Here is a 23,170-nt window from a genome sequence, read left to right as displayed (position 1 = left end):
ATTTATAAAAAAGAAAAGCTAATTGAAAAAAGGAATATCTAAAACAACTGAACTGAAGATATCACGCTGTACGACGTGAATCAGGCTTGAAATTGCAAAGAGCCAATACATTATAATTCTTGATTCGGATGGAAGGAATTATGAGAAAAAAAAAGAGTAGGAGGAAAAAAGGAGAAAGATTTGACATTAGGCAGACATTAGTATTGCAACAAACAATCGAGCGACAGAAGTTACTTCTCCTTCGATATAGGCGTAAACGCATTACCACCTCGTGATAATTACCGTACAACTTTTTTTGAGGATGACTTTTACAGCTGCACTTTTAAAAGCCAATAGATCTACTAGATATTTAGGTGTCAGAATAAAGAAGTGGACATCAATGCAAATAGCGGTTAGCCCATAACTTGACCGTGTTTCCTCCGTGTATTTTAGGCGCGTCTATTTCCACGCTCGCGCCGCAGCGCCGCGTTCCCGTTTGTTTCGCAACATAACTCATACTTTTATTTTCGATCGGTTACACGTTAACATTACGCCGTATTAAATCGGGAATCAGAATTAGCCTTGGGAGTTATTGTGCGGCGTCTCCCAGTTAACTGGCGTTTGTTATAGATATTTCATTTTCTGACGAGGGTTTCGCGATTCGATTTGAACAGGAGTTTTAATTAATAAAACTTGTTGAAGAAAATAAAAGAAAAATACCTGTTCTAGAAATAGGAACGACAAAACGACGTGCGGGCGGGGATTGATTTAGGTTTCAGCAATCTAATAACCGTATGTGCCTACGCATAATACCTACCTCTGAGAAAAACAATGCTTTTGATGTACCTAATATACTGATTTAGTAAAAGACCAACTCTTCATGTACCTTGATTGTTAGTAATTCTGCATGTTGTCTCTACAAACTTGACTTCTACACAAGTGATTTTTTTTATCACAAAACGAGTAATTCGATGTTATTGTTATAAGAGCAAACGCAAATGTGATCCATCAGACATTAAAAAACGCAATATTGAGTATATAAATCGACGACGATCTGTTTCCAATCTCCTCCTCAATAAAAAACCATTTTTATTGGAAGTAGCGAAACTGACGAATGCCACTGAAGACGTAATGTGTCTAATATAATCAACTATCTCATTGCTCTTGGATAGTGATAGCCAATTGAATATTACCTCTGCCGTCGATTCGGAGGGCGTAGTTTCGAATCCGGTCTGGGGTTTGCATCTCCAATTTTTCAGTTATGTGCATTTTAAGAAATTAAATATCACGTGTTTCTAACGGTGAAGGAAAAACATCGTGAGAAAACCCTGCATACCTGAGAATTTTCATAATTCTCTGTGTGTGAAGTCTGACAGTCTGTCATTCAGAGATGAGACTTGTGCTCAACAGTGAAAGCTCAAAATTAATTGCTAATGATGAAAGGTTATAACGACGACACTTAATTAGCGTTAGCGGAATACATTGGCTTGCGACTGGATATCCCTTGGACGATTACTAGTTTGATTCCTCATTGTTACGAGTATACGCGAAACATTTGGGTATGCGTCTTGATGTCAAGAGAAACACTTTCTAGGCAGTCGCGTTCTCTACATTCAAAGCCAAACGGACTTTCCGCAATAGATTAACTATTTAATGTTATGTGATAAACATATGCCGGAAACAGCGGATATTACGTTTACCACTAAGACGTCGATACCCTGAGCTCTATATTATGTCAGCTCATATACCTATTTACATTTTTCCCGCGTAAATCCCACTCTATAAATACTTAATTGTAAATTAAACGCCGTCTACATACAGTCTGATGGTAATACTGTTACGTAACGAACTTCCCCGGAAGCTATTTAATCATCTATCTAGAATACTAGACATTAGTCGGGGGTAACCGACTGATTGTACGTAATATTACTTGTACTATTATGTATTCTGTGATATTACGCAATAGTTGGATAACCCTCACTCTTAGCATTATCGACTAAACCTCAATCCTGACTTCTCTGGGCCCCGTAAGGGATAGGGGGAAGCACGACCAGGGCATACGCCCATATCCACGCGTGTTGTGAATACAGCACGGTCATCGGATGTATCTCCGCGGAGATATCTTTAGATTAGTCTATGTCTTGAATGGGTTGTCTAGTCCGAGTGGTCAATCCTTATTTTTTCAGGCCCGGCATTGCGGAGACTTCAGTTTCTACAACAAACATAAATAGCTCCACGTTTAGAGGACCGGACTAAACACCGTAAGGTCATGGGTCCGCTCTCCGCCCACTATTGTCCTCTTTTAATCCTAAAAATGGAACTACATGATAGTCAACTGTTATGGGCCATTGTGTAGTTCGAAGGAACAATAGTACTGCAGGCAGGGATCGAATTGCGATCTCTCAGTGATGAGTCCGATCCCTTTGGCGTGGAGCTGTCGAGGCTTGAACAAGCGGCACTCACTCCTGAAGGGGTCGACGCGCAGCCGCTCCCTGGTCTTGAGCGCGCTGGCGATGTCCTTGCGCTTCACGCACTGGATGCCGAGGTTGCTGAACGAGACCTGCGGGTTCTCTTCTGTGATGGTCGTCTTCACCGTGCACACGCCCTCGTCGCACTTCTCACGACCCACCAAGTTGTGTGGGTGCGGTCTGGTGGCAAAAAACACTAGATTAGTTCTTCATTCATTCATTAAAAATATATAGTAATTTGATAACCTACTTGGTAATCAATCAAAAATATGATTCAATATGATTTAATAGTATGATGAGGCATACACAGTAAACTGAAAAAAAAATGTGGATTGTCTATTATCTATGATGTATGATGGATGGTAGGTGGAAAACCAATTTAGCACAATCTCAATTTATTGAATCGGTTTTTAAAATTTACTTGATTAACAAAATTTAAGATAATCCTTTGAGATTTTTAGCTTCAGCCCTTATATACTGAAGCGGTGTTTCACCAGGGACAAGTCATCATTATCATTAACATCAGCTGTTCAACGTCATCATGATCAGAATTTAACATCATCACCAGCCAGGCAGCTCAGGGGTCAAAACTCCATACCTCTCCTATAACTGTCTAGCCCACTATAGACCATAAAATAGGCTGATAATGATGATGAAATAAGTAAACAAACTAAATCGGAATCTGGTTTCGTAACATGTTCGTGTATAAGTCTTGTACGCTAAACATAAACCACACAATATAACGGGCCGGCGCGCTCGGCGGTACACTAACAAATATTGAGCTAATAAAATCGCTCAATGAGTCCACACACCATCCATGTTTCCTTTAAGGCCCAGCACATACATACAAATGATGGTACCATGTTGCAGGAGTCCATTTATTTTACAAGTTCATCCACACTTTCGTACTTATCCATAATTGTAAGAAAACTCTAACAGGTCCAGTTCTGTACATTGAAAATATTTTGAAAAATTTAATTGGAATTTTATTGTCTGTGAAGTCAAAAATGTCTTCTTTAGTCTTTTAAATTCTTGTACGTCATAAGCGAAAGTATTTTTGTTTGTTACGCTTTCATAGATTAAATTTCTTTTATCAATAGAAAGATACATCATCAGCGAATAAAATAGGCTATATTTTACCTAAGTATAGAATGTGAATGTGAACTACACTTTTACTACAAGTTACATTTTTCATCATTCATTCATCTCTTTAAAAATAAAAAACATACATTTACGTATGGTAATGAAATAAAATAGTGAGATATAATTAGCACAACTCACATGTGCCTGTTTAGATTAGGTATAGTCAACATATTCCGGGAACTCCGTTGTACTTTGGATGTGGTAAAACGACAGACCAAGCGCGTTTATGTTGAAGATTCCTTCAATTTTACACTCCAAAAGCCTTCTGTCAATTATCTTATAGTAAAACGCTTGTTCAATATGTAATAGACCTTACCACTGCACACAAAACCAAACGGACTACCAAAAGTAGACAAATTACAATATAACTCGTGTGCATTTACTTGACACTGGGCTAGTGTTAAATTATTCCGCACGAGCCATACTATTTAGAGTTATATAACTATTAGAGTAATCCGCGACACGCAATGTGCGTTGACCCTTAGCGAATGAGTCACCCCAGTATCCGCAACACCCACGCACTTCATACATAATTTATCACCCCCGGGCTACTTTGACTCATTCATCCCTTTATATTTACAGATATTTGCAAGGACGCGACGTTCATTGACTCTGAACATACTTTTATTCCTATGATTTTGAACATTCATTGTTGAAGATAAGTCTCAGATCCCAGTATGACTGACCTTCAACGAGCCGGATAATAAAAGTTTTTTTAAATAAATTAAATATATTGCAAATGTAATGTAAACTGTAATGTGTTGATGAAATAAAATCAGCATTAAATATTATTATTTAACAATTTAATTTTGTTTATTAAACTGATTTTTTTCAAACATCTTTATTCCACTGTTTTCATAATCTAATAATCTTTATTTTAACTTAATAAATTACCACTCTCGTTTCTGAGTGACAAGCACTTGGCAAGAGTAGGTTTCAGTTTCAGCCGTGGCTAAGTACGCTAAGGCTGGCTAAGGGCAAAGAGGAAAACGCATAATTTGATTAAATTTGCCGATAATAAGCCGGTTTGCCGGTTTGGCGAAAGGGGGTCAAATTTTAGACAATAAATTGACCCCCATTTTCATTTATCGTTTTTATCGCACCCCGACCCACGACATATCTGGTGGCGACAAAATGACATATTGTGACAAACCGGAAATATAGCTGACGAAAGAGAGAGCGATATTTCCGATTTGGCCTCTCATTCTATATTTTGTCTTCACGAAATATGTTGTAGAGCACACGATAAGTTTGCACGTGGCCAAAATCAAGAACTAATCAAATGCCACCATCTGCTGCAAAGCTGGCATCAAGAGCGCCACCAGACGCGTGCAGACTTATCTTGCGCGCACTCTAGTTAGTACGCATCTAGGCCTACTCGTGGTCTTTGGGAAGCTATGGTTTAAAACTTTAAACTGAAGGCATGTATGATGTGTATGAAACGGAACTCACTTGTATGGCGCCTCTCTGGTGACGCAGGACACGACGATGATGGCGGGGCCCTTGTGGCCCACCACCTCGATGGTGGGGTAGGAGCGCCGCTCCGGCGTGGAGTTCGCTCCCGGGATCGAACCCGCTGACCGCCCCTCGCACTCATATCTGAACCTGTGGGGAATATTGAATATCAGTACCCACCTACAACAAAGAGATGATGTAAAGCTTAAGCCCTCATTCGCACGAGAGTTTTTTTAAGGAACGTTAAAAAACCGATGAGATACAACAAATGCATTGCCAAGTATATGTTCAAACGACAGCATTTTTAAAACACTACGCTTTTTAGGGTTCCGAACGTACGTAGTACATAAAAACGGAACCCTTATTTTCAAGCAGTGTATGGGCGTTGGAAGTAGACCTTCATTGAACTTCATACTATAGTGTTTGAACGCTTTTATAACGTCCGTTATAAAAACACTCGTGATAACGAGGGCTTAGACTTTATTAAAAAGGACATTCCAAATAAATAGAAAAATTTGAAGTCACGTCACACCCACTACTGAGACGAATCTAATGACTAATTCATAAAATAATATTGATTACCTAATTCATATTATATTAAAATTCGCTACAAATTTTTACTATAAGCTTACAATGTTTTAGTTTGTAGAGCGTATCAAATAATCTAAAGTGTACTAGGTATTTGGTTTGGCTTCCAAACCAATCAGTACACAGGACATCAGTAATTACTAGTTACGTTGTTATTTTTCGCTTTTTAGTGTAATCATCTTTGTGTTTTACGTGTGTCGATTTCTTTAACGATTTAATTACTATTAAAAACTTTACGAACTCTACAAGATGGCGCTACAATTAAATTGTTTAAACAAGTACCTAATGTACACTTTTGTATATATTAACTTTACTACTCCAATCTGCGTAACAGCGTTACGTAGTAACAAAATTTAAATAATTATTATCTCTTAAGAAACTTTTGGTGTGGTTTAAAACATTAACATATCTCGTGACGCGATTTGCTCCCACGTTCGCATTTAAATTATCCCGCTATCTATACATGTTATTAAAGTTAAACAAAATCCGCCGCGTCTGTCTGTCTGTTGGCAATAAACTCACAAACCACTAAACGGATTTTCATGACGTTTTCACCAATAGATAAAGAGATTTATAAGGAAAGTTTGGATATATAATTTGACAGCTTTTATGAAAAAATCGGTTGAAATGTGACGATAATTGTTGCAAGTGTCGAAAAATTCACAAGCCGCCTTGCGTCGAAAACGGTGCCTATCGAGATAAACTCGTAAGTTCGCGAAAAACAAGTATTACTTCCTTTTATAGATCGACAAAAAGTCCACATATCATATTTTAAGGATAGTTTATGATACTCGTTCTATCTTCTAAAAAAATATTCACGTACAATTAATCAAAAAAAAAATCAAATAAACATCCATTTTCTCGCGGACGAAGCCGCGCGCGTCCTCTAGTTGATAGTAAAGTGGGCAGTGATGTTTACAATAGGACGCGATACCAAATGTCACATGGGTCACTGATAGCACAGCGTATAACCATAACAAAACGTTGACCGCTCCGACTGACAGGCCGATTACAAATATATATAGCTACTCAACGACATTTTATACTATAGACACGTTACGTGTCTATAAAATCACCGCAAAAACTTAGCAGAATTTAGCTATGAGTACTCCGCTGAGCGAACACATTGTACAATTTTGTATTAAATTCCTTAATTAAATAATTATGTATATACAGTATACAGTTTATAAAGTTCCTAAACACACAACTCGATATCGTATATATGTATATTTAGGTATTATTTGTGTTTACTATGCAACTCAATGAAATGCGGTCAATTATTTATTTACAATTTGACGCGCTAAATATGTCATACTCGTATCTCTAATAAAAAATCTTTGGACCTACTCTAATACCTTTTTTTTTAATTTATTTAATACTTTATCACTTAAGGGGGTCACAGGTCATTTGAATACGTCGAATAGGTATTACGTACGAACATCATCATTGACAACCCATATTCGATTCTCTGATGGGATATCACCGTGCTGGCCCAATGCGGATTGTCAAACTTCACACGCGTAGAGAATTAAGGAAATTCTCAGGTATGCAAGTTTCCTCATGATGATTTTCCTTTACCGTTTGAGGCACGTGTATACGTATAATTTCATAAACGCACATAACTGAAAGATTTAAAGTGCATGCCCTGGACCGGATTTGAATCTACGCGCTCCGAATCGAAGGCAGAGGCTATTTATCACGGCTCTGGAAATTGTCTCAGCTGGACGTAGGTTTCTTGTATGGACTTCCACCAGTCACGAGCTCTCGGCTCTTTGTTGATAAAATCGGTCCATCTAGCTGTGGGACCAACACTATGCTTTCCAGGGCAACTATTGGCCTCATAACGCGGCTTAGAGTCACTCAGCGGGCGATGGAGGAGCTATGCTTGGAGTTCCTCTGATTAATCAGGAACGAGTAGATCCGCAGAAAAACCAAAGTCAATGAAGTGGCAATGGACTGGGCACATTGTTCGATGAGCGGATGGACGTTGGGGTTCCAAGGTGCTGGAATGGCGACCACGAATCGCTTTGTCTGCTCTGAGATAGACTGGCTAGGCTACTACAAATCTAACGCCGTGTTTATTTGTACGAGTATTTTTGAAATACCTTATTGTTAAAGAAATATGGTCATTTGTTGGTCATCGCCTATTGTGTCATTGTTTTGCATAAAACAGTTCAAAGTGACGCAAACTGAAATACAATTGACACTCAATACTGTCGCCAATTTATGTGCACCCTTTGCCTCGTTGGTCCAGTCATTTGCCTATGAAGGAAGGCTTAGCTAAGCTAAGCTAAGGACGTGGTTTAAAAAAACACTCACAGGAATCATTAAAAGTAGGATGATGATCATAATGAGGGAAGAACAAAATAAGTTTAATATAAAATATATTTTTGATAAAAATAAGGTTTTTGTGATTTCTTTTCTTTTTCTTTACAAGTTAGCCCTTGACTACAATCTCACCTGATGGTAAGTGATGATGCAATCAAAGATGGAAGTGAGCTAACTTGTTAGAAGGAGAATGAAAATCCACACTCCTTTTGGTTTCTACACGGCATCATACCGGAACGCTAAATCGCTTGGCGGTAGGTCTTTGCCAATAGGGTGGTAACTAGCCACGGCCGAAGCGTTCCACTAGGCAGACTTGGACCAATTAAGGACCTGGACCACGGAGGCCGTCAAAATTTCCTAGATTTCTAACTAAACTTATTACAAATGTGTGTTCGTTTCACACTTTAAGGCATAACTAAATCGATTATTATGAAGCTTCTTTAAAAGTTACCAAGAGCATAGAAAAGGACATCGGTTTTATATCCTCCATATGGTTTTATTATTCATATCACCAATATAGTATCGTTTTAATTAACTATAATTTTTTCCCATAGAGATTTGAGATTTCCTGTCATAGACAAATATGTCGAATGTGTCGAACTGTACACACGGCATACTCACGTGATTATTGTCGGAGTATGTATCTATATGAGTACAGAGTATGTACCTATATGAGTACAGAGTATGTACCTATATGAGTACAGAGTATGTACCTATATGAGTACAGAGTATGTACGTACTCGTATATGAGTACGGTAGAACGAGAGACTGCGAAACGATGCTCTTACAATATGGACCATACCATACCGCATGGAGTTTGTACGGTGATGGCTAAGGAAGCTAGCCGGTTTTAATGGTTCAAATTCCCAATTTTCAAAGTAAAAAATATCTTGAGAAATTATATCTTCAGCCGCCAGACCCTCAGCTTTGTGACAGCCCTTCGCTAGGGACCCTTAAAGTTCTCTTCAATAAAATTTTTAGCTTTTCCGAAGTGACTGTCGATTGGGGACATTATTAGTCATATTATGACGTCGATGAAGTTATCAAAAAATATGCTTTATACTTATTATTTATAGTCCAGTGGTACAGCGTGCCTTTGAGGGACCATGTATCAAAATCATACCCCCCTTCAGTCCAGGAGTCCCGTATCATTGATAAGGCTGATACGGCGGTAGCTACGTCCCTGACTGGGAGTCTTGATACTCGTACTATAGCTTGGCAAATTCGTAATACTTCCGAGGGTCCGCGCGGGCCGGGGGACCAGTGAATGAATGAAAAAAACCCACGACTGATACACCTCACTTCCCCGCATGCACGATTTCATACCCGCGCAGTCTTTCCCCCCATCGCCCGCATGATGGGAGTGTCATGAGTCATCAATGAACTTGCCAAGCTATACTAGCTACCTACCAAACCCACCTCAGTCCGAACTCTATAATTGGCTACCGTACGTACGTAAGCAAACTTTCAGTCTTCCTAAAATAAGGCTCTTGAACCACGCGGTCCTTAGTCATGAACTTGTTCATGAGCTTGTTTGTTTAAATATGAAAGAGTAATACAATAAACATATAAATATTGTTTTATCAATACAACGTTCAACGAGCGGTCACTACACCACAGCTCTGACACTATGCAGTAGGCAATAGGTAGCTGTAACAGGAAAAACAATGACAGAGAAGTACTTTGTGCTCGTGTATACTCTGATACTATTTTATTGATCTAATTACGTAGTAGCATTTTTTTCATTATTTTTTGCCGACTCGAGTTTCCTCTGAACGTTGAGTAAACATATTCATAATTCTTGAAATGATATTCCAACAAAAAATATTAATATAATAAGTTAAAACAAATTAATTAACGTGATAGCCCAGTGGATTTGACCTCTGCCTCCGATTCAGGCGGCCGGCGGGCGTGGGATCGAATCCGGTCCAGGACGTGCACCTCTAACTTTTCAGTTGTGTGCATTTTAAGAAGTTAAATGTCACGTGTCTCAAACGGTGAAGAAAAACATCGTTAGGAAACCTGCATACCAGAGAATTTTCTTAATTCTCTGCGTGTGTGTAGTCTGCCAATCCGCATTGGGCCAGCGTGCTAGACTATTGGTCTAACACCTCTCATTCTGAGAAGAGACTCGAGCACAGTAGTGAGCAGAATATGGTAATTTATTAAACGCAAGCTTATAGGAAAGTCTTATTATAGTGTTAAGGAATAAATACTAAAGGATGATGAATACTTTTAATATTAAATGTTGATGAAACACAGACTTCTAGAGACCTTTTTTAAGAGTTTTTACGAGTACTTTATCAGCATTCTTAATGTACATCTACTCTACAGATTTTTTGTATCTTCTATTAGGGTTCCTTCTTGACTACGAAACTCTAAAAATGATGTGACTCAATCAACTTTGTTTCATGAGAAAACTACCTACTATCTACCGTGTGTTCACCTTCATTGACCCGAGAAATAGGCAAGTACATACTCATAAGTTGTTCACTCCTCAATACTGCAAGTCATCGTAATTACCTGCTCTGAATGAATGAACATTTCGATTGACTCGCGTAACATGCATGAGCCGAGACATGTGATAGTAGACATGTTAATTAATTTGTATAAATGTTTAGGCCTAACATGCGACCCATACTGACGGTTTAGGAAATATTTTGTATATGCAATATAGCCTTGACCTTGTACATATGTATTGCCTTGAAAAAGAATGCAATAAGGAACTTATGCTAACTTATCCTAATAACTGTACAAATCATGCCCACGTAGAATGGTGGCAAGAATACTGACTGAACAAAGGATCAGCCTGGCTGTCCAGCCCGCGCTGGACTGATCCTTTACCCCAAAAATGAGCCAGCCCTTCTGTCACCAGTCGAGGCAACTAGCCGCGGTGAAATGATTCGGTAAAATTTTTTGGCACTACGACTCCATGGCCCAAGCGTCTCCACGGCAAAAGGTACAAATATGTAACTCTCTGTCAGAGAGGCATACTTGAGCCACTTACCAGTTTCAGCTTTTTCCGCTGCGGCTCCCGGTCTTGATTCTGTCTCCCTGATATGACACTGTGATAATATGTCAACGCATGTAGCGCCCCACATTAGGGCCCGCCCCATTTCCCAGGGAACCAGCGTCAATCGCGTATTGCCTTGACTACAACTAAGTCTAATGGAAAGCATTAATGAGATCTAAGTTGGAGCGCGTTTACCTGAAAGATGCCTATTGACTCTTGCTTTGAAGGTGTCGAGAATCACACACGCCGGAAAGGCATTCCAAATGTTTGCTGTACGAATTAGGAATGGGGATGCAAATCGTTTCGTACGAATTCCTTTAGCCACAACGTGGAAGGATGCCACCGTTCGCGGCGTTTTGCTGTTGTGTTAGACAGGAGACGGAGAAACTAGATAACTAGGAGTTCTTGCGCGCACTCACTAAAGTTTGTCCGGTAAATAACCAATAGACAAGCTATATTGCGACGTTGTTGCATAGTCTGCAATTTCGTCCGTATCAACGGTCATTACCAATGATCCTTCTAGCGCGGAGATCTATCGCTCTCTTTCTTTTTATCACTATTGGTCGATTATTTATGTTCTTTTGTCTTCACGAGGTATGTCATAGTTCGCAGGCCTAATGTTTTATGTCGTCTAAATTTTGCAAAATAAATAGTTCATTTTAGTACAGAGAATTTTGGAAACTATACGAGTTTCTTATCTTGAGTTTCAAAAATTGATATACCGATCATTTGGTTACCGCCATTGATGTACTCGTATATGTTATCGCTAAATAAATCGCGTCTCGGCTTTTTAGTGGAATAGATAAAGCAAGATATTTAAAATCAACTGATAATCTTGTCGGACAATTTTCAGGAGCCATATAGTCGGAACCATCACAGTCTGAAAGATGACTTGTGTGGAAATACATCCCAACACCATCGTCCACCTCGTTCATATTTAGTCATAGTCGAACTATGTGCTATGTCAGTGACTTTAGTTCTTCTGCGGATCTCCTAATTACTGATTCGATCACGCAGAGAAACTCCAAGTATAGCTCGCTCCACAGTATCGAAAACACGACAATTGTTTAAGACAATCGGAACTGTCGGATCCGATTCTAAAAAATGCACAGCTGACCTTCGTGAGCGTGACGTCACCGTCTGATCCGCCGGGCACGGCTCCAACGACAACGTGACGGTGCAGTAACGACAGACGGGGACACCAACTGTTACGTGTATTTATATTGTAACTAGCTGTGCTCTGAGGTTCCGCTTGCGTTTATATAGATTTTGTTGGTCGAATTATAATATTTTATGCTAGGTACAATTGGCTTGGCTAGATGCTTTTCAACAGGATCGGTTTTCGGACACACAAAGTCGAAGTAATTATAAGAACTAGTAAAAATTATTGTTTCGACCCTCAACATCAATATTTCTGGATGAAGGGTACCCTAGATGAAATAGTCCAGTGCGCCCATGAACATTTATTGAACATTCGCATTTATTAAGATGATTTAAGATTATTGCGCAAACGTTTGGGGTTATTGCACCATGCTGCTTATTGGAAACGTTAATTAACAAGATTCAATGTCCTGATAAAACGACAAAATAGTTAGTATTACTTACTTTAGATCATATCATTTAAGCGTCAACCATCCAAGAGTTGTTTAAAATTCGAGAGATCCTAGGAGAGGTTGAATAATTACACTCATTTAATAATTTTCTTGTAAACCCTACTTGAGGTTTACAACCTACAAGCATGTCATGACTCTATACCATCAGTAAGGAAACAGACTCTTTCTACTTAAAATATCATTTCGCGCAGCATAGCCTTTGAGCTCATGGGACGCCAGTGGTGCTATCATGCGACAAAAGATGAAGAGAAATAGCGGCGTCCAATGCATGCTCGATGCATGGCGATCTCGTTAGTCGCATGTCAGCACCAGCAGTCGGCCGTGACAAACGAGTTACCTCAACGCTTTCCCGGCGGGCTGCTCGATGATGCGCACGTAGGGCTGCCCGGGCGCGGGCGGCAGCGCGCGCGGCATCGCCTCCACGCTCATGGGGCCCGCACCGAACAGCGGGTCGGCGCGCGTGATCGCGTCGACTATGACAAACAAACACACACGTCAGCATTACGTTATCCTATTAAAATGGTACTTCGAAGTATGTTCTGGCTTTAAACTATGCACATAGGTTCCTATAAACCTTAAGGTTCCAAAGTGTTGTAATGTCACCCCAGCACCGGAAAATAAAGTGTGGATAGTCCCGCCCAAGATCCCGTGATAGCCCAGTGGATATGACCTCTGCCTCCGACTCCGGAGGGTGTGGGTTCAAATCCAGTCCGGGGCATGCACCTCCAACTTTTCAGTTGTGTGCATTTTAAGAAATTAAATATCACGTGTCTCAATCGGTGAAGGAAAACATCGTGAGGAAACCTGCATACCAGAGAATTATCTTAATTCTCAGCGTGTGTGAAGTCTGCCAATCCGCATTGGGCCAGCGTGGTGGACTATTGGCCTAACCCCTCTCATTCTGAGAGGAGACTCGAGCTCAGCAGTGAGCCGAATATGGGTTGATGACGAGTCCCGCCCAATAGGTGACGTGAATGAAGACATTAACATTTCGCAGACAGCGCAGGACCGTTGTTTGGTCCCTACGAAGGGCTGACCTTACAGTTCACGTCGATCGACGTAGTCAACGTTGCTAAAAGATACATATATATTTCTATACTTCTCTCGCAAGAGAATTGAGAAGTGATTTAATCTGAACTCGTAAAATCACTTAAAAATACAAATTGTTATTGTTTCTGTGTTTGCTATACCTTGCCTTATGAATTGGATTACAGCCTTAACCGGGGAGAGTGGAGAATGTCTTTCTAAGATGAGTCTCGAGTGAGACTTAAGATTTCGGCTTAAACGGGATTTTTGGACCGATATGGTATTCGAGGTTAATTACATAATTCATCAGATTACCACATGCTGTCCATGAAGCTGGTTTGGTTTTATTGAGACGAATATCTTAGCATTTCATGGATTCACAACACGGGTGCATAGCAGAGACCGGAACTTGTGTCCACAGGTGTAGGGTTAAGAAGCTGCTTTAAAACAGTCCTGTGTTGTTCTCATCATACACAAACAAAAGAAATTAGGCGTGTACCCTCACTATAGAAGGTGTGTCGTATAAGCCCGTCGATAAATTACTCGTATGAATGAAACGAAGAGCTCATGATTAAAATGATAATGAATTAACGGTAATCCTCATCCTCCAAGCGATGACATATCCGCTCCATATCGTTACACAATTGATCACGTCATGTATCGTTCACTAGCGCCTTGTCATCGCCGATAACCGTAGATAATCACCATCGACATAATAACTTCAACATATCATAATATCCTAATATGTATTACAAATGCGATTGTAAATTTTCTTGTTTATTACGCGTTCACGCCTAAACTAAGAATTCTGGGGCGAGCTGTCAGATACTGATCTTTAATTTCTTCTAAAAAAATCAACCCTGGATGGAGAGATATTGGTAGTGATACACCCTCCAACCTCGGAGCACGTTAAGGGGTCGGTTCGGGCGTTATCATTATCATCTGATGGTGATCGTACAAGAGTTTAACATTATCATTCATCGCCCGCAAACCCGATATATCTCTCATCCAATAAGGGGAGAAGGTCTGTAGATACGCTGACAAATATGACTAGTAACTTCTGTTAGGAAGAACGGTAGCTCGAAATTTTTATTGAAGTAGGTAAGATAGCACCCAACTCTTATGCCTTTCCAACCTTGGCAAAGCGGCCAAACTCAACACCGAGAGGTCGTGGGTTCGATACCCGCCTGTTTGACTATTATCGTACCCACTCCTAATACTCTCTTCCGACTTTCGTATATCGTAAATGACATGGAAATTATTCTTTAAAATATGCTTTAGACCACATACTTCTTTAGCTCTCCTTCTCAATGTCCGTTCGCCTCGCCCGATTACACTTTTCGTAACGCATTCACCAGCTTCCACCCCACGTCAAGCGTGCGTAAAGTAGTTTTACAAGAAGAATGTATTGACGCTGGATAGCGGATAGCATAGTTTCGGAACCCCAGCGTCCGTAATTGGACGCACTTCACACCCGGTTCAGTTATTTTCGCTGCGGGGAAAAACCGCAGCCAGTGAAAGTAAGACATCGAGACATGCTTACTTTGTAGTTTGTACGTTTCGCATTCGCAGTTTGTCGACCCGCGCCCGTCGGCCTTGCGGTGTACGACTTGCGTGTTCTACACGCGTACGCACTTGTGCCTTGTGCCTTGAGGACATGGTTTTTTACAAGATTACCAGTTTTGTTGTGTCGACAGTCCTATGATATTATAATACGATGGCAGCGGCTTTGTACACGTCCGAATTCTTTTTTTTTTTAAATAACATCCGATACAACCGACCCGAAAGTCTATAATTATGAATTTGATTAATCTGAAGATTAGTGCAAACGGTTAAAATATTTCTTTTACCGTCGCTATTAAATTTTTGTTTTCTTTTTGCACTTTGTATTTTTGTTTGAATGTTGTAGTTGATATGTTTTTTGATACCACTTTCTACTTACTATTATAGTGATATTTTATAGACGAAAGATTTGATTGTATGTTTGTTACAATTGAATACACTCTGAAACTACTAGACCGATTTAAAACATTTTATCACCATTAGATGAAAATAGGAACCAACTATGCAGGGGAAACATCGAAACGTCTCCTATTTAATGTAAAGTTCTCAATAATTCGACCATAACTTTTTTTGGATTTCCCAAAATATGGAATAAAAAATATCTAATGTTCTCTAAAATGCAATGATCATAGAGAAAAAGTTGAAAAAAAAAACCCTATAATTATTGTTAGGATATTGAACAAATAAATAATTTGCAGCACGCGCGCACAATAATAACCATGGTGGTGAGATTTATTTTTTCTAATCTCACATTGATTACAGTTGATTACTATCAGTGTTGTGGACGCGAAGGAATTCCCCATAGTTTGGGGAAAACGCAATTGTGTTTTATAATTTTAGCGCATTGTACTATCGGTTTACACGTATAGCATTAATTCATAAACCCGAGCCCACATGGCGGCGCGTCGCGTTGGCGTAACGCGTATTTTACGTGTAATCTATAGCTCGTTATACAATCGATTATAGTTGTTATGTAATGCAATGTAAACGGAGGCTGGGCGAGTGTGAACGTACGCTGCTAAACAAAGATCCTTAGCTCTCATTCCACGAGAGTTTTTTTAACGGACCAATCATGTTAAATACTGTAAGATGTGTTACTAGGTCATGAAAAATGAGACGCTGTTAGTGTTGTGGTCAACAATGAACGTTATTCAAACAATTAATACCTAAATATCGTCCAATGTCGAGTTTTGTGTTGTCGAAAAACGCTCGTGCGAATGGCGGCTTATTAATGACACCGTGTCGGTTTCTGTCACCTATATTATTAAGCGAGCCTGTGATGGCCAGACCTTTGTCATTTTATACAAGTTGATGTCAGTGTTTGTTATAATTATGCAACTTTGTTAGTGTAGTTTGTTGTTTGTTGACGGTAGGAATTTGGATTACCGTTTTACGAGTACCTTTTATATTTTATAGCATTTTATGATAAATTTACTACGATAATAAAAATAAACATCTGCGCTTTTGACCCTCATAGTACTGTGCTCATAGTTTTAAAGGAGATCATTTTGGGCCCTTTTTAAAAGTGCCGGTCAACAAGAAAAAAAATGGCACAAATCGTTAGAATTTGAAGCAATACCTAATATGGCACAAAAGTTGTCGGATGGCTTTGAATCAAGTTTAACAGGTTCGACGATTCGTCAATTCCACACATTTTGTCGATTTTCAAAAGTTCCCGCCAGGAATAAAAAGTAGGTGGGCACTTTTGAAAAGAACCCAAAAATGTATGGAATATTACTTTACATTAATTACTCATGACGATTTTTTAATATTCTTTCACTGATTTTCATATATGTATTTGAATTTTACTTTGAGTTTAAAAGTTCAATATGGATAATAACAATGATTTTAGGGTAATCAACTAGTTCCCCTGCCATTAACTGGTAAGTAGACAATAGTAACAAAATTATTTAAATAATAAATTAGTCGTAAAAAAAGTAAACACCTTTAACTTTTTTACAAACCAATATGTTTTATGAAGTTTTTTATTTATTTATTAACAGATTCGTTATCATAACGTGTTTTTGGTCGCGTACCTACTCCCACAGATGTTATCGGCACCTCGATTACTCCGAACATAGAGAATGTGATTGGCGTGTTTATTGCAAGCAGATACAGGCAAATATCCATGCACGTTTTATTGGAGTAAAGGTGACTTTATAATAGGTGCTGTAATCTTTAGGAATTAACAACAAAATTATACTACTTTCTATGAAAATCTGAGAAATGTATTGGAGTGTTACGTAAAAACTTTTATGTTAAATGCTTATGTGTCTTTTACCTGTTACCTTTTCAACGCTAAACCTCTTTGGTTTCCCTTAATGGTAGGCGTCCACTGATCCGCATCGTACGTATCGGACGCATCTAACGGATTTTTAATTTAACGGCACATAAAATCCGTTCGATGCGATGTGTGATGCGGATGAGTGGACGCCTACGGTATTAAGCCATTTAATTTAATATGTCACATAACGTAGTTCGCTTAGTTAGATTTTTTTATCTCATAAGTGACCCCCATATTCAGATTTTGTATGTTCACGTCACACCTCTGCGTTTGGGTTACAGGATATGTGTAACAAAAGTTAATCGGAAACAAATACTGTGACGGATTGAGACTGAGACAAACGGGCACAAGACGAGTGTTCGTCACTTTTTAAACACGCAACCCTAAAAATTGCGTATATCAATAAAACCTTTTATTAATAAATTACAAAAAAAATATGAGGAAAATCATATTGTTATTGTCTTCGCTTGTAACTCGTACAAAGATAAGAAACTACGCGGCTTTCCACAAACCTGACCTCTTGACCTCCAGCACTGATAACATTACAATTTAATTTTAATTCAATTAGCCAAATAAATATAGCTTTATTAATAAAGAAGAATGCCCACCGGTCCATACAACGTCGGCCCAGGGAACCCAGGTATGCCCCCGTATAAAATTATATGGAGATGATAATATGATGTATGAATAGAAAAATATTTTTTTTTATCATTCTCCTAGGACTAAATGTTCGCCGGTGTACCAAAGCGGCGAAGTAACATTTGAAACTGTTTTTTTTTGTATTTGTTTTCTTTTACCAACAAGCTTGTCAAATATGACAACGAACAAAATCATAAGTCTTCAAAAAATATCGTTAAACTCAGGCTGTATGGTCAACGATCTTAGCTTGTCCAGTTGTAGACAAATTAATGATGAATTAAAAATGTCGTAAAACGTTCTAACAAACTTTATTTCATAAAGTAATGAATTCATTATTCTTTATTAATAATTATCAAGGATCAAGAATTTAGAATTATCAAGTATCGGGGTGCTTAGGATAGGCCTGGGCCGGGGATGAGCATTCCCTTGATTTAAATTTCTGGCTATACATTTTATTTTATTACAAATTAAGTAATTGTGACGTGAAAGAGTAACAATATACACACGCAACTTACACGTAAACTTTTGGCTTTAAAATAATAATTACTAGCGGACACCAGAGACATTGTCGGCTCTTAGATCTCCTTAATCCGGCCTTATAGCAAAATCAATTATTAGCGGACAACTACTAACTATAAACCCTACCAAAATTCAATTTTGCACGTCAAGCGGTTTTCGAGATTTCGTGATGAGTGACTTTTCGCATTTACTCGTATTAACGAGATATGTATTTAACGTAAAATAATTTAAATATTTGATAGTTCGCAGCCTGTAAATTGAACTATGAGCAGTGAGCCATTTTAGGGTGTCAATGTGTAACCATACATGTTAATACCATTACAAGCGCGCACGAAATTTTCAATTCTTTGACATCTCATCATCTCATCTCATTTGTATTTTATTTTCACGAAAATGAATCGACCACAAGCAACTTTAAAGAAGAATGTTTATGTGTACATTTATTTCCTGAAAGGACATAATAAAACTGATTCTTGAACTCTATACTAATATAATAAAAGGAATACTTTGTAAGGTCTGCTAGTAAACATAGAAAGCTAAGAATGACTGTATAGGTAGCGACGTATACGTTGACCTGTGCGGTCAAATCATCAATTTCATATTTTTAATCAGTAGGTACCAGGTAGCGTTTTTAATATCCAATTGCACAACATTGGAAATAATATTCTATTAGATATCTCTTCTCTGTATAATTATGTTCTTTCGACTATCACTTTTATTATTCATTAAAGGGTAACAGGTCAATCAGAATAACAAATGTAAAAAATATGTTTGATTTGCCTTTTTTAGCAGGCGTCTACCGATACGCATCAATATAGAAACTCATACAAGTGCGTCCACTGATCGGACCGCATCGAACGGATTGTATCTACCTTAAAATTAAAAATCCGTTTGATGCGATGCGATCGATACGTACGATGTGGATCTGTGGACGCCTACCATTTATCTCCATGGGCGATCAGAACTAACGTTTAAACGAAAGGAATGGTACCTACATAGGGCATATTAGGGAGCAAACGTGATTGAGATATTAGTTATAAGATATCTAGAACATTCATCATCTATAACATAATGATAGGATGTCAATATTGTATGTAATGAGACGCGCGAAAGAGCGTCTAAACGAACGGTATCTTTAGACGAACCATTTGATACATACATTACTATTATCTATTACTACACTATCAGTATCAGTGTGGAATTAAAAAAAAAAAACGAGCCACTACATCGCTTATCATCGTATTTTCGTTTAGTGTTAGCTTTAATCTAAAATTGTTTTTTCAATTTTTAGTTTAGATTAATGGCATTTTACGATGACGTAGACTTTTGTTTTTCGTTAATTATGGCTTATTTGTTAACAATGGTCATTGCTCATTCTGTGCCAATATGTAGAGTAAATAAAGCTGTGCCAATTGTGAATTAAAAAGCTTAACTATAAGGCTTTTAAATATCGATAAAAAATGGTTTTCTCATTGGTGCTGATAAATATGCTTATCGGCGAAATTAATGCAAAAACAGTGTCTGTCTTTCCGTTGCATTTCCATTTAAGACAGCATTTAAAAAAATATATGAATGTCGTAGAACTAAGTCATGACATAACTACAGCGGTGCTAAATCGCGTCAGGGGTGAGTTATAACAAGGGGTGCGACCGGCGCGTCTGCGGTACAGTAGAGGTGCTCATGTGTTTGTATACTCACTGACATCGCTAATATTCAGGTTGGGGGGTTGGGCGCCGTCATTCCGCTCTACGGGCAGAGCGGCCTCTGCAAAACAAACCGATACCTGGTCAAGTGATCAGCTCACGGAACGTGCACCACTACCAACTACCGTCTACAGATCACTAGTACTATTTACAGAACAGCCACTCACCGCATTTCCCAAGCTTTTGTCATCCTCACGCGATCTATACTTCGGTATTCTCAACTACAACGAGCGAGAGATTACGAGCGATTTATTTATAAGCAGATTTTATTAAGCTTACAGAAAGTTTTATTCTACTTAATAATGGGGATGATGACTAGGTTTGAATATATTGATTTTTATGATACATTCGGGTAAATAAGGTCAATGTTAACTAATTTATACATAAAAAGCAAAGATTGTCTGGATATTTGCAAAATAAATAAGATTATAAAATTTCAATTTTTTTTTTATCGTAATTAGATGAAAATTCATAGTTTTAGCTTCCTTTCATTAAATGTGTCATTTTTCAATAAATGAACTATAAACATAAACGCACACATAATAAAGATATTAGTGATTTTGTTTGAACGCCCATACAAACCTAACGATCAGCGAGCCAACGACGTCACTAAATCGTACCATTTTGTATGGAGCGTTTTTCAGGGATCCGCGGCAGCGCCGCAAATCTGACCCTTTAAATCCCTGTAGCTCCGAAAGTAATGACGGAGATACCCTGTTACTTTTACAAAATTGCTTTACTATTAGTATACTCTTAATTTACATACAATTTAAAAAACTGTCATCATCCCTATTTAGTAATTGTTGAGAGATAAAGATCGAATTTGAGATATGTCTAACCTGTGATTTTAAAAGCGGAAAACGTTTCTAGGCGGGATTAGGTGGGATTTGTTTTTGTCCGTAGCACAGAGGGCGGTGATATTTGCAAGAGAGCAGAACAGAGTTATCGGTAACTTCTGTTCGAATAGGAATGGGGAAGAGAGTGTATAAACGCAGTAATACCGGATGGTACCTTGGCAAGTTCATTGATGACACTCCCATGATATGCGGGCGACGGGGGAAAGGACTGCGCGGGTGTGAATTCGTGCGCGCGGAGCAGAGGTAAGGACTGCGCGGGCATGAAGTCGAGCACGCGGGACATCGCTACCCCTCCTGGCCCGAGCGGACTATCGGGAGTGTTACGTACGAATTTGCCAAGTTATACTAAGGTAGCGGTTGGCGAAAATTTGATCATAAGATTGAACGCTTCTTCTATGTTTTGTGGGTAAAGATAGTTGCGAAAGCGCCTCAGTCTGTTTGGCCCGACGAAATTGTAAATCAATCAATCAGTGGTACCTCAATCGTAAAAGAGGGTCTCATTTGAGACACTTGTGGTGAGGAAAATAAGCCCACGGAAAGCTCCTAGAGGTGATCACTAAATTGGACCTCACAAAATGGACACCAGCGTTTGACTCGAACGGTGAATTCTTAGCGGTCGGCTTTTTTCAATACAGTTCCCGAGCCTTTTGAGAATGAGTATGTCATACACCTTGGCTAGGCCAGGCGCTACTCTGTTCTCTGATGAACAGTGACGTACATAACGTTTTTAACTAGGGTATGCACTATATATATATAATAAAAATTGGAAAATTCCTTGTTCAACTATGTATTCTGCGGTCAAACAGGTTTGTATTTAGTCCTTAAGGTAGGCATTCATTATGCATCTATAAAGTGCATCCAATGCTGTTAAATATATTGGTCAGTTTTTATTTCATATCAAATAGTTATGTAGCTACCAAAAAAAACCCCAATTCCATAAAACGAATCAGCAGAGATAAGTATACTTCAGGCAGCTGGTACCTATAACCGGTGATAAGCTAAAATTCATGTTTGTGAACTCGTAAATTAAATTAATATAATTAAATAATATATTTACAAAGTTGCAAGAGTCAGAATAGAGGTACAGGAACGTGCAGTGCTGACAGGCAATAAATACAATTGTAAAATAAAACTACTCTACTATATTTTCTAAAGTCTATACAATACCCTATTCAAAATACGTTTATGCAGATGCATGCTAAAGTGTTATGCAGATAGCATGGGAACGGTGACAGTTTGTTTCCTTTTTGAAAGAATGTTATACAACCGTACCCATGCTATCTGAAATACACTTTAGCTTTTTAAATATCAAAGCGAGTTCGAACATGATCTAACGCTGCTCCAATGCGAGTTAGCGAGTTTAGGGGATTGGTTATGTTTTTACTCTCTAACATTGATTTATCAGATGGTCATGAACATCATTATCAACCCATATTTGACTCACTGTTGAGCACGAGTCTCGTATCAGGACGAGAGAGGTTATGCTAATAGTCCAACACGCTGCTGGCCTAATGTGGATTGGCAAACTTCACACATGTAGAGAATTAAGAAAATTCTCAGGTATACAGGTTTCCTAACGATCCTTTACGATTTGAGACATGTGATATATGATATTTAATTTCTTAAAATGCACATAACTGAAAAGTTAGAAGTGAAGAAGAAGAACCCGGACCGGATTCGAACCTATGAATCGAAGGCAGAAGTCATATCCAATGGGCTATTACGTTTTAATTAATGTTAATGATGGATGTATTTATTACCACAAACTTTTATCTATGAGTATTTCTTGGAAGAAGGAATAGCTCAATATTTTATTACTGAATCCAGGACAGTAACCTGATGATCCACATAAACTAACCATTGATCCACTGATGCAGGAGGATTTGGTACTTATGTTCTAAGACCCGGCATTAGGCAATATATACCCTCATCTGTTATTTATTAGTAGTATAGTATGATAGATAATATTCAGTGACATATTGCAAATAGGTT

At 38.5% G+C, this 23,170-nt stretch overlaps 1 protein-coding gene across 10 annotated transcripts in view; it reads right to left on the bottom strand.

The window, feature by feature from the left end:
- LOC112048826 (embryonic polarity protein dorsal) overlaps nucleotides 1-23,170 on the bottom strand; it is a 58,862-nt gene that overhangs the window by 17,689 nt on the left and 18,003 nt on the right. For 6 of the 10 annotated variants that reach the window (XM_024086493.2, XM_024086501.2, XM_024086500.2 and 3 more), the window contains 3 exons: nucleotides 12,925-13,060; nucleotides 5,043-5,195; nucleotides 2,443-2,627 (listed from right to left, as the gene is read on the bottom strand). In XM_024086493.2, coding sequence (XP_023942261.1) covers nucleotides 2,443-2,627; nucleotides 5,043-5,195; nucleotides 12,925-13,060 — 474 coding nt within the window. Of the gene's footprint in view, nucleotides 1-2,442; nucleotides 2,628-5,042; nucleotides 5,196-12,924; nucleotides 13,061-20,316; nucleotides 20,383-23,170 lie in introns of all 10 variants that reach the window. The other 4 variants (XM_024086495.2, XM_052883451.1, XM_024086498.2 and 1 more) reach the window with 1 other exon arrangement.

Source organism: Bicyclus anynana, chromosome 9, assembly GCF_947172395.1.
Source record: "Bicyclus anynana chromosome 9, ilBicAnyn1.1, whole genome shotgun sequence".
In the NCBI taxonomy this organism is placed as follows: domain Eukaryota; kingdom Metazoa; phylum Arthropoda; class Insecta; order Lepidoptera; family Nymphalidae; genus Bicyclus; species Bicyclus anynana.
This window is presented reverse-complemented; position numbering and strand designations above follow the sequence as displayed.